General features: G+C 37.5%; 1 protein-coding gene across 1 annotated transcript in view; it reads right to left on the bottom strand.

Moving 5' to 3' along the window:
* Positions 1-13,583, bottom strand: part of ESR1 (estrogen receptor 1) — a 162,985-nt gene that overhangs the window by 107,497 nt on the left and 41,905 nt on the right. The window contains 1 exon segment of the mRNA XM_032101883.1: positions 1,504-2,008. Coding sequence (XP_031957774.1) covers positions 1,504-2,008 — 505 coding nt within the window.

Genomic DNA, 13,583 nt, shown 5'->3' with positions numbered 1-13,583 from the left:
AAAAAAAGCCTTTTAATCTAGCACAAAGTGCAGTTTTACTCTCAAGTCACTGGTAATCATTCAAGATCACTATGCTCTGACACGTACTCATTCTTCCAGGAGGTACTGTATTTGGCTGCACTAAAATGAATTTTGTTTGAATCAATTCAGTTTACAGTTTACAGATCACTGTATTGGACAGTTTAACATAACCATGATCTATCATTCCACCAGTCTTTAGTCTATCTGCTCCCCAAATCTGACTAATCCATTGCAAAAAAGTGCAAGCATTTTGTTTTCTGGGACCAGATTTTAATACCAGATTCTTAGTCAGTCTGACTTAGACTTAAGAATACACACTGCTGTTCACGGTGACGTGTTACATTGTGCAAATAAGTCTAGCAGAGTCTGGCCCTCCACACAGAAAAAATAACTTGCTTTTATTCTTTCCGAGTTGTTACATTTCTAACAAATTCACCTGTATCTCTCAAATCAACAGAGAACAACAGAGTTCAGAAACAAAAATTACATCTAACTGTTCACTTTGACTCACTGAAGCCCAGTATAATAAGCTGATACAAAACTATGCTACGAACACTGCACAAAATGTTAACAGCATGGGTACAGATACGTATGATGATTTTTTTTTTAGAAGCCATAATTCTATCAATTTCTGCCACTTACTTCAAGAAAAGATGTAATTTTTTTCACAACTGACAATAAATAAAAATATTTATTTTATCAAGGATAAAATTATTATCAAGGAAAATTATTTCCTCCTTTCAATGATACTTTTATCTTTCTATTCCAGACCAAAAAAAGAAAATAAAACCCAACTTCCTATTGAGGGACAAAAATTTAAAAAACCCCACTGAACGATCCTATCTTTTGAAAAGCAGCACACTAGGTTTACAGTTAATATATATCACTCTCCAAGGAAAAATGCATGTTAATACGAACACAGCTCTTTGGATAGCTCAGGAAGGTGGTTACTGACTGAAATACTGTCACTGAGTCAACTCTAACACTGCTTAGGAAGGATATAGTGCTTCTGAACAACTTCCTATATAAGCCATTTCTCACACTGCAAAGGAACACAGAGGAGAAAAATACACTTACTACCAGCTAAGAGCTGAACAAACAACCACTCACACTGACAATGTGTAATGGTGGAAGTCTTTTTAGTGTACTTCAGACAGTATTACTATACATTACAACACTGAGGTCCTTTGCCATTCTTTAATCAATTACGATTTCGTGTTTTCCCAGGAAATATTTATACTCATTACCTGATTCGTTTTTTATGTAGGTACATCTTTCAAAATTTACAGCTTACAGTCACAGTGGGCTGTGAATTACAGTTTTGTTTTATTCTATGCTATTTCTTACGGTCTAGATATCAATTCAATTAAACCATATACTCCTTTACACAAAAAGCAAATATTAGGGCATAACAGATTTCCACATTCTAATTTTCTCAGATCATCTGCTTAAAAAAGAAAGAAAAATTTCTGTAGCATTTACCTGTAGAAGGCTGGTGGAGCAGCTTCCCTCATCCCAAAGCTGCCCTGATCGTTTTCAAGGTAATAGGGTACCTGTTGGCTGTGATGATGGATGAAGGGCGAGAGCTGGGGTGCCGTTTGCAAGAACACCACTGGGCTTGGTGGGACACTGTTCAGTGAGTGAAATCCTGCCAGACTGCTGGACCCAAAAGATTCAGAAGTAGGGGCATAACTGAGTGTAGTAGAGCTGTAGACGGGAGCCGTAGTACCAAAATCATAGGTGGCTCCTTCTGGGTAGTTAAAAACTCCTGTCTTGTTGGTCTCCACGTACATGTCGCTGAGCGATCTCTCGAGGGGAATCTTCAGCTGAGGTCTGCTCAGTGTCTCCAGTTCAGTGCCTTGAATCTGGTGCAGCAGGGTAACTCCAGAGGTTTTGGTGTGAAGGGTCATGGTCAGTACTAATGGCAGTGAGCAAGGAACATATCTGCTTTTATTGTCAACAGCGAGATCGGCAGCTGGCAGTCCACCTAAAAAAAATACCAGAACCTATTCTGAGGCTCAGCAGAAATCATAATAAAGCAGCACTACACAGGTATTCCTCTAATCTCAGCAAGGAGGAGGATACAAACAAATGCAGAGTGAGCACTGAAAATGCACATTCTCTCTCTCTTCTTCCCTCCCTCTCCCTCTCTCTAACTTTTAGGAACTCCTCATCTGCTCTAATATGCATTACAAGGTGCTGGCTTCGAGCCAGGAACCCTTGCCTTGTGCCGACGTTGGTTTAAACATCACTTCAGAAACAATTAGTTTTGGAGTTATACCAAAGAATTGTCCGTCTAAATGTTACTTCATTCTTACTAATAGTTTAATTTTTCACTTCAGGGTACAGTGCTTTGCAGCAACTAACGGGAAAGAACACTTAAATCCAACCAGGAAGACTAGTCCAGTGGTCAGTCAGATTACTGCTGTTTATTTCCTCAGCAGGCTCCAATCTATCTGTGCTTATCTCTCCTCCTGTTTGATTCATTTTCATGTTTGCTAGAAATATGTAATGTGTACATTGTACTGACCCTGGGCAGGACTATGCTGTAACCGAGATAGGGCAAAGCAGAACGTGTGTGTGTGTGTGTGCAAGCACGCGTCTGTGTGTCTGTCTGTGTGTATATATGTGTGTGTGTGTGGTGTGGGGGGAGCAAGCCTCAGTCAATAAAGCCAGCTAATAAAATTAAAGTGTGCATGATACCTATGCAGAAGTGAAGATTTATAATATACTTCCATCAGCAACCACAACTTGCAGTTACTAGAGTACTGTAATAACATTAAAAAGCAAGGAAAAGCTTTAGACTAGCCTAGAAAATTATGCTTGCTTCTTTTAATGCTGTAAAATGATGAAATAAACATCATTCAGATTTTGCCACAGTCAGGAGATGGTTATTTGACTGCATGATACATAAATTGAATACACGAAATTCTTTTTCCTAGTCTTGTGAAAAAAAGCTTAGCAAACTTAAATTTTGAAAACAGACTAGAAAATCAAGTAATCTAAAATAATTAAACGGGATTGGCTTTAAAAAAAACTTCTCAAAAAAATGCTTCTCAAAGTTATTTTTAGAAAGAAAAAAAAAGGAAGCGAGAGAACATAATGAAAAGGTGTGGCATGCATGCTTCTTCTTGCAATCTCATTCCATATAATTTTAACTTTGCACAAACCAGTTCTCCTGAACGAGCTAAATGAAAACCTCCAGAAACTGTTTCAAGCTCTCCAGCTTCATTGCTGTGGTCTGTGGTTCAGTCAATGAAACAGGCGAATGTCAACCCTGAATGCATTAATATATGGGCTCCAGTTAGTGTGTTTTGAATACTAGCAAAGCCTATGCTATACTTGAACAACTCCATAGTTATTTGGCTCGACCTTCAAAAAACCCAAGAAACTGAAAAACTGAATATGTGGGTCACTAGAAGTGTCAAGAAAAGTTTACTAAAAACGGGTTTTTTTAGAAATAATACTGTGCTTTCAGAACTTCTACTAAAACAGCCAAAGTTTTTTACATTTGCAAGGATATTCTGTAGCAATACACGTTTGTACCTTCGCAGGCACAGAGCTGAGACACCAGCACACCACATAACTCTGTACTTGATATATTTCCTCACCCACCCAGCCACCCTCCCTACCCTGTTCAAATTTCAGATTGTAGACTTTGATCAAAGAGATAAGCTTGTTTAAATAACACTGGACTAAACATGTTCCCAGTTAAAAAAATAATAATCAGACTACCATACCCAGTTCAGAAAGTCTTCGAAGAGTTATTCTGAAAGTATGCCAGACAGTGTGAGAGAAAAAAAAGAGAGTGTGTGCATGTTCTCTTAGAGTGGGCGACCGTGAATCTGCAGAGACTCACAGGAACAGCAAGTAAGCACAGCTCTCAGCAGCCAGACTGCAGGGCTGCACGCGCTAAAAATGAATGGCAGTTGCAAGTTTAAGCCAGTCACTCTTACACATTTCATTTGTAAGAATTAATGTATTTCATTTTGTGCTTTGAAACACATAGAAAAGGCATTATCTCTTATTAAGCTGCATAATCTGAGAATTAATGTGAATCTGCCTGCTGTATGAAGTACCCACTTCTATAGTGTGCTACAAAATGGACTTAGAATTTTTATCTAAAGCATTACCCAACATGTATGCTATGTTAAAGCTACTATATTGACATGAAATAAAATGCTCCAGTGTAATAGCTATGCAGAAGATGGAAAACAGAAGTGAGCAGAGAGTTGACTTCTGAGTGTGCCCTGTGCTTCTTACATGCAATTTTTAAAAACCTCATTAATTATTTTTGGGAGGTGGTGTGTTTCCAGGGAGTCAAATATTTTAAATTTCCATCAGATGCAAACAGCATTAAACATACTATAGGGTTAACTTGAACCACCATCACTTCTGCTGTGCAGTATTTAAACGAGGGACCCCATGAGCAGCTCTCCACTAGCCACAGCCCTCCCACTGAAAGGGCTCAGCAATAGACAGCTGCAGTATCCATGCAGCACACAGCCTGGTACACCTCTTGAGAGAAAAAAATGTGAGTGCCACAGACAAGATCTTGAGGACTGGCTGAGAACCTCTGTGACAGCATCCTGTAATGTCTGACTTACTTTTCCTGTGGAAGAAAAGCAAGAGAGCGAGAAAGGCAAGGGTGACGCAGGGGGCCTGTCAAGCCAAATCCTGTGAAGAAGCTGAATTTTTGATTTTTGTATACTGAAAAAAAAGCCATCAGGTTTTGATTCTGCTTACTATATATGGGATTTTTAGATATGAAGAAACTATGAAATGCAACAAGTTATCAGAGGGTTGTTTTCCTTCTCATCCTACATGGTAAAGACTGTGCTGCTTGCTCCAAATCCACAAGCACTGCTGCTTCACTGTGCTGCAGGGATGGCATTAGATGCATCCGCCTGTGGGCTCGCCTCTCAGAAAAATGAGATCTAGGTTTCTAAAACCTGGTATTTGTGCTTAGAGGTCAGGACTTACTTCACCACTCAGTTTAATCTGATCTATTACATGTCAGATTTTACATGCTCTAGAATATGGAAATATTACAAAATGGGAAAGGGTACAGGGTATAGCAATGATATGTAATGGTGTTTAGCACAAAGTTTATGCAAAGATTTTGTTTTTTTCTAAATCCCACATCATGTATGCCTTTAAAACTATGTAGATCTCATACAAAAGGGCTTGCTTCATTCACTATAAGGTTTTTGTTTTAAATTACATGTAGTAACAAGAGAGAGTAAATAAAAACATGAATTGGCTGCAGCACCTTCATTTCCAGTGCTAGACAGATGTGTTCAAAAATGGGAAATCTACCTTCTCAGATCTAGCAATTTCTCAACTATTTTTTGTTCAGCTGCAGCCAAGCTGCTCTATATATTTCTCACACCTTAATGAAGGTCTAATATTGTTTTGGAGATGCTGAGCACATACCACAGGAGGAAGTTGTCTATCATAGATACATAAAAATAGAGAGGAACTGGTTCGATAAAATCTGAAGATTTGGTAACTTGCTATCAGGTATAGATTGGGGGTTTTGCTATATTTCTGAAGTTTGGGAATATACAAATACAATTTGGCTTTGATCCATCCACATTTAGGCATAAACAGGAAGGAAAGAAAACAGCATTTAATGAATACTGGAGAAGTAGGAGGCACTAGTCCACTGTGACTGAGGAGCACTACAGACATGTTAGCGAGGAAGGTCAAAGCAGAAACTGCATCTTCATACACAGGGATTTTTCATGAGAATTAGTTGGGATGAGACACACTACACTTCTCATGGAAATGAGAAATTAATAGATAAGATGAACGAAAGTGACTGATTAAATCCTGTGTTCCCCTTTCAAAAATTTCAACCTTTCTGTTTTCCTTTTCTAGATAGGCCAGAGTTCCAGTGCTCAACTCAGATTTTCCAGAATGGGGAATTTACTCTAAATTACACTAATAAAATACCAAATGTAGCAACATTAAAACTAAACCACATTTCTGTTGCTCTGTGATTAAACTAGCATCATTTACAGCTGAAAAATATTTAGGTATGCTTCTAAAGGCAAATTCTGCTTATTTTGATTAATTGACGAACACTTTGCTTCTAGCTTTTTTTTAATTGTTGACAAATGACTACCATGATCAGGTTAATTTAGCAGACTATGCATACTGCAGTTTGGCTCAACTGGACCATGGGTCCAACACTTTAAAACTAGAGCATAGCTTAAAGAACCCCAAAAGTAGCCTTCTTCCACTGATGGCAGATACTGTGGAACCAGTGATCTCAGAAACAGAAAAAAGAAAATAGATAATTAAAAAATATAAAAGATATTATTTTAACTTATCAAAATAACTGGAAGTTTGGGGATTTTCAATGCCATTAACATCAATAATTTTCTATTGACTACAAGTCCTGAAAGCCAGTCAGAGAATGGTAACAAAACAAGTTCAGTTTATAGAATTAAAAAAAAAAAAAAAGTTAAAGGAGGAAGGAACAGCCTGAACATATTTTGCATTTTGGACAAGATAAAACAGAAGTTTAAGGGAAAAGGAGATAAACCAAAAAATACTATACAAAGTATAGTGTACAGAAGTATATACTCAAAGTACATGCATGCATATATATGTATAAATGAAATATATAAATATATAAATATACACAAAGGCTATTAAAATTGTAGGAAAATTTAAAGACAGCAAAACTCCATTCTATAACAGGCATTTTTCAGCACTAGTTTTAGTAAGTATTATCACAATAAATGGTAAACTCAGAGCACATACTATATATAAATCTTCCATAAACCTGCTGACAGTGAATGACCATAAGCTTTGTCGCTTTGGTTCCACAGCTATAAAGACAGAAGCTTTTTATAGCTGCTGCAATTAAAAAAGAATCTATTGCACATAACAGGAGGAACATTATGTTTTTCCAAGATTCCACAGTAACATTACAGAGAAATTATGTTGTGTTTAGTCCAGTGAGGAAACTCCTCAAGATAGACAGCTGGAGAACAGCACCATCTACCCCACTGCTTTATAAATCTTCTCTGGCAAAAAAAAAAATACAAAAAAATTAAAGCTCTTGATACCACTAGGCAAATGAGGCATGCTTAAAAATTTGTTAGGGTGTAAGGAGAGATAAGTGCTTCGTGCTGTTATTGGAAGTTTTGAACGTTTAAAGTTTTATAAGTTTATATGAAGATGTATACCTCTTTTTTTTTTCCCCTACTCCCAAATAACTCACTAGAACTAGCCATGGCACCAAAAGGCTAGACCTAGGATTTCTAACCCTAAATTTTTGGTTTAGGTTGGTTTTCCTGCTAAAAGGGGAGTTTCTGCTTTCACATGTCAAATGTAAGTAGAGAGTTTGAAAAAATTTGGTGAAAATAGTTCTTACTGCAAATGGGGAACTGTGGAATACAATTATTCCACGCATGTGTTTATTAATTTACAGCATTTAATATTGCCTTAAATTTTACCTGTAATTTGTATAAAAGACCTATTACATACTATGACATTATGTGTGTAAACACCAGAAAAATTAGTCTAGGATGTCAGCATATCTTTTTGGTAAAGTATTCTGATACTTTAAAAGTTAAGACTTTGTTTACGTCTATTTATGACACTATAAGATTTTAGCCATTCAGCTGGAAATCTTGCGTTTCAGTGATGAGGTCAGTGATAATAATTTGGAAGTATCTGAGCCAATTGGAAGGAAATTATTTGCTTTTCCCTCCTTAGAGATTTCTAGAAACCCTTTTTTGAAACAAGAAACCCTTTTGCTGCAGCAAATAAGGAGTTTGGAGCAGGAACTCTGGCAGAAGCTGAAGCTGTGTGTCACAGAACTGCCTTTTGCTATTCCTCTGAAACTCCATCCACATTTGGGCAATTTTTCTACCCTTGAAAAAACTGCAAGTTTTTAAGAGTTAAGATTTCTAAAAGCTCTTTCCTGGCTGCTCTCCCTGAGCCCGCTCTCCCCTCTTTCAGATCTTAGCCCTGACTCGCCTGGGCACAAAACTTCCCAAAAGAATGAATGACATGCTAGACTCCTAAATAGTACAAATACAGAACGTTTTCCCCTTTCATTACTCTTCTGGGGCAGAGTAATAGTCTGGGATTAAGTGCAGATTATTGTGTCAGTTGTAAAACTGAATTTCAGTCCCCAGATGTACAGGCTGAATTTCCTGAAACCAAAATGGGACACCATCTCCCTTTTCAATTCAGCATTAGAAAAAACATGCTAAAACATACCCTTTTCTAAGGAAGTAGAAGACATCCTGTAATATAACTGGCTTGTGCATTTTTTCAGTTTTTTGTACCTCAAAGATGGGAGCGGATAAAACGAAATAATTCTGCCTGACTCATACAGAATAAATTACTTACTACATACGTAAAATGGGCCAAAATACCTGAGTACTCTGGAAAAACTCAAAAGATACTAGCAAATACTGATGTTTCAAAGAGTTAGTAGATGTTTTCATAAATGCAGAAAGACAGAAGAAAAAAAGAACTTTTCTCTGCTTTCCTACACAAAATGTTAACTACTTGTGAACAAGGATGTTCACTGGTAGAAAAGCAACAATACCTCGATTTAAGATTAAGCAACATTCCATGCTTAATAACAAACACAACATCCTGAAAGAATATTTCTCATAAATCTAGTGTTATGTAAAAACCAAAATGAGTTTTGAAATATAAAATGGTAGCTTAGTATCCCACGTTTAGAGAAAAATTGAATGGATCACTAGCATTAGCCTAGAAAAAAACTATTTTTTTTATGTATTGCAATTGGCTTAAGGGTGAGGCATCTTCAAAATGATCAACATTCCCATGCCTGAGCTCCCAAACATAGTCAGAAATGAGACACATACTTAATCCATTTATGTGGTGAATCTCAAAAACAAAACTCCTACATTTTGTTTATTAAATTCAAGGAGTGAAAGCCAGTCCACATCCCCCTCCTGAGCCTTCCTATCCTTAAGGAGATCAACATTCCCACCCAGTCTGGTGTCATCTGCAAACTAAATGAAGGGGCACTCAATTTGTCCAGATCATCAACAAAGATATTGAACAGGACTGGCATCAACACCGAGTCCTGAGGAACAGCACTTGTCACCAGCTGGACGTGGCTGATGTACTTACAGACACATCTTTTACTGTCATTTATGGCAGCAGACAAATTAAACTCTTCTTGAGATTTTGCCCTTCCAGTTTCCTCCCTGCATAACCTCATGGCATCCTTGTAGTTGTCCTGAGCTCCAGAGACCCCAGTCTGGTCAGGATATATAAGGACAGGCTCAGGTAGCCAGGCCTTCTTAACTTGTAAGCAAAAAAGACTCACTAATACCTTACTGCTATCTACAACCATCTGAGCAGAGAATACAGAAAATACAAACACTTCTTGGAGGTGCACGGCAACAGTCCAAGGGGCAACGGGACACAAGATGGACTATGGGAAATTCTGATTTGATGTTAAGTATGATTTTTTACATTAGGAATAATTAAACACTGGAACGGGCTGTCCAGAGATGCTGGAACTCCTTTGAGGACAAGACTCAACTTTGAGTTCAAGACTCAATTGGACAAGTCCCTGAGTAGCCTGACTTAAGCCTTCTTTGAGCAGGCGTTTGGACTAGATGGCATCTTGATATCCCTTCCAATTTATTCTATGATTCTATGCATCTAATACACAGATCTGCAACAAAATACTCAGAAGAGATTAATTACTTTGATGATGATGGTCTATTTCCCCATTTCCCATAGAGGCCTGATTTCAAGATCTTATACATTTGATGAGTTAGGACGGAAAAAATTGTACTGGCCTCACTGTACCTTCTCAGCATTTCTGTAAACTACTCTGGTCCTTATCCACAATATCATTGCTGCCCATTGCCTTAGCAATGGGCCCACCTGTTCTCAGTAGTCAATGGCACACTTATGTTTGAAAACTCACTAAGACTGTGGCGATAAATTATCAGCCATATTTTGTGGCTTCCATAAAAAAAAACAGCTGCCTTTTTTGATGGAGATTGTTATCTCCATCAAAAGACTCATTCTGAAATGTCATTGGATCCCTGTGCCTGTGTTTTTCCATACATACATGTGCTGCAGGTACCTGTACAGTAAAGTGACCAGAGTGTCCAAGTACTTAGAAAGTAGAGCCTAACCCCAAAACAAAAGAAAGTGTAAAATCAATCTATTACATGACCTAGCTTCTTCACTCATTTCTTTTCAGTAATGGTATTCAAATATACTAAATTTGGTTTTAACATTTACACATTCACATTTCCTCCCTAGAAGCTGATCCTGCAACTGAAAGGTCCTTGTGATGAGGCTAACCCTGTCACCTCAAGCAGTTATACTTACTGTGACCCTGAGTCCAATAAAACTCTTCACCCAAATTGGAAAAAATTTGCTGCTTTCAGCATCCCATTTTTATCTACCAGACACTGGTATCAAAAGTCCCTCACTTTCTAGGCATCTTCAGATAAAGGGATTTACTTTAGTTACTCCCCTAATCACTGTCAATCAATCTTCTCTGCTATTGCAAGCATGTCTACATGTACCTGTGAATAATGTGAAGTCAGCACATCAAGCCCTCTTGCATGCCTCAGGTTCTCCCTATCTACTCACAGATTCTCACAGAGCCACTGGACTGTTGCCAGCGCCACACAAGGAAGGCATCTCAGTTTACCTTTGGGCCCGTTCTCACAAATCTAAAGTCCAAGAGGAAAAGTCCATAAGGGGTATCAGTTGTTTAACTTATTGGTTCTGCTATACATGTTTCTGTATTCTCTCCTTGATGTCAAAAACGGGCTTGTTATCGGCACCACCAGACCAGACACAGCTGGTTCATTGCTGCCACTGGTCATCCATCTGGACCATACTCTAGAAAAACACAGTCAGTGAGTGTTCATTAAAAATTACTGTTTCTACCAGAGAAGGTACTGGCTGCAATTGTCCTGTGCAGACCCCAGGCAAAACTGCAAATTCAATATTCTAGAGATAACAGGATGGTAGATGTTGTAGGGAAAAATGCTGTGAGTTAATTCAACAAGCCTCTGTAGCCTGGAGATGTGTTGTCTGCTCTGGTGTACTTCTCAAAATTTTCTATCATCAATTAAGAAAATATTTCTTAATTCTAACAAAAATTCAGACCTTCTACAGAAGTCTCAGTAAGAGGTTCCCTCAGAAGACACTATTCCATTTAAATAACAGAAATGTACCATCTATATTAAAGATGCATTTTGGAGCTAATTAGTGGCTTCTCCCATAACAGACATAGTGAAGACACGCAGGACCAGAAAGATCTTGAAATGAATCCTTATAAGGCATTTTCTGATATGTTTACTTTTTTTTGGAAAATTGATAGGGATTGTATTAAATATATAGTCCTAAATAAGGCTGTGCTATATATATTCCATGTTAATTTGAATCAGTTGTTGACTCCAGAGAAACTGATCATGATGAGCTAATTTATGAGTTTAAGTGCTTTCCTGGATCAAGGCCTAAGTCTGATCCTGACACATACATCATCTCCAACGATCAAAGAAGTTCAAAATTAGCAGAGGTTATATCCCATTCTTTGGGAATAACTTGCAAGCTTTATATAATTCTGGTTCTGTCATATAACATATCCTCCTTACTCCAGAGAAGAATTTTTCTAACTGACTTAAGCAGCCTACAAGCATGGTGAATGGAACCTGTACCAAAAACCAATGCGAAACATTCAGTTCTATAGTGATTGTTATTTGTACTCAGGAGCACCTAAGATCACCATCAGAAATTAGGTTCTCGTTGTGCTAAGTACAAGGTATACTTAGAACAAAGAATGTTTACTCAATAGCCCAGATTTAAATATATCAGTGACTGAATGCAGCACCCTTAAAGAACAAGTGTCTCCATTTCTCCATAAAAATCAAATAGACCTGATAATGTATTTCCTGCTTCTGTTTTGAAGTTGCATTGTTTAATAAAACTGAGGTCTGTTTTCTAAACTCTAAATATAAAATCTTTTGATCAAGCTATCAAACAATTCAACATTTACAAATACAAGAAACCTATACAGAACTAATGAATTAGCACTAGCAGCAATTGTTCAAAAAAATCAGGGAGCTACAAAGAGAGAAATCACAAATGACTCTCACGAACTAACCATAATGTAACTGAAGCATCAATATATGCTACATCTGTTGAAGCATTCTGTTCTTGCCAGAACAATGAGCAACAGCAAAATCACACGACTTCAGTGTTGTCTAACCAGCACCTCACAGAAAAGGGTGACACAATCATCAGCAGTACACCATCACAACGAGACGGGAAATAAAACCCACACAAACAAAAAACAAACAAACAAAACACCAAACAAATAAAAACAAGCCAAAAAAAAAAAGAAAGATGAAAGAAAAAAGAAAGAAGAAAGAAAGAAAAAAGAAAGAAAAAGGAAAGAAAAAAGAAATAAAAAGGAAAGAAAAAGGAAAGAAAAAGGAAAGAAAAAAGATATCTAGTATAGGAGAAAACCTAGGCTTCTTGCTGGAGAAGGCTTTCAAAGTCTATGCTTCTGTAGAAAGACAAAAATGCATTGTCATCTGTCAAGCGGAACAAATAGGACCTTAGTAATTCAGTAACAGTTGCACTCTCTTGGCAGATATTAGCTTGTTTAAGGCAGGGAAGATCAAAGGAAGTAACTGGATGCCAACAGACAAAAAAAAAGGTCAAAGTTATTTATTATTTCAGCATTCCCCTATCTTTATTTGTTCTTCCACCATTTTCATTGTTTTGTGCAACAAGATGGAGGTCTTTCTGAAACACAGCCATCAGTAATTTAATGAAACGGCTCTTTTGCAATACAGGCTCTTCTATAAGTTCAGAAGTCCATCAGATCAACGGGTTTCCTATCCATAAGGGGTGAGTGAAATAGACAGTTCCACATACTCATTTAGTGCAATGGTCTACAAGCCACAAAAATTATTATTAATGAACTACAAAACCAGAAAATGAACAGCAATCACTGGCATTGGAAATGTCAAATCTAGGAATATTGATATTTGATTTGATGTCAAACTATAGGAAAACCGGAGTTAATATTAACTAGTTGCCATTTTTCCAGGGAATTGAGGCTACAGTTGCAAAACCTTTAAAAGCAGCAAACACTGCTGTCCAGAGACTTCTTACACCTGCTGTAAATTAATTTAAACTTTCAAGTATTTTTCACTTTTATTTTCAAGAAATACCAATAAATCTTATTGTGCAAGCAAGATACAGGATTATCCCTAGTAATTCCTAAATGATCTCTTGCCACAGTCAGAACCTCAGCAATGCATCACTTGTGCAACACAACAAAGAGAAAGGGCAGATTTGTACTACACAGAGAGAACTGATACAGAAACTCCCAAGCCATCTTTACCTGATTCAGCAGTGAAATGTGAAGAAACACTGCTGCTAGCACTGTGCCATGCTCTGGGGGATTAACCCCTGTCTCACAGGCAGCATATTGCTAGTACAGTAACACTGTGCTCTACACCAAGTTACTAATTACCAACAACAGATTCAGGCAGTGATATTGCACG

The sequence above is a fragment of the Corvus moneduloides genome, chromosome 3 (genome assembly GCF_009650955.1).
Source record: "Corvus moneduloides isolate bCorMon1 chromosome 3, bCorMon1.pri, whole genome shotgun sequence".
Taxonomy (NCBI): domain Eukaryota; kingdom Metazoa; phylum Chordata; class Aves; order Passeriformes; family Corvidae; genus Corvus; species Corvus moneduloides.
The sequence above is the reverse complement of the archived record's forward strand: the minus strand, read 5'-3'. Positions and strand labels throughout refer to the sequence as shown.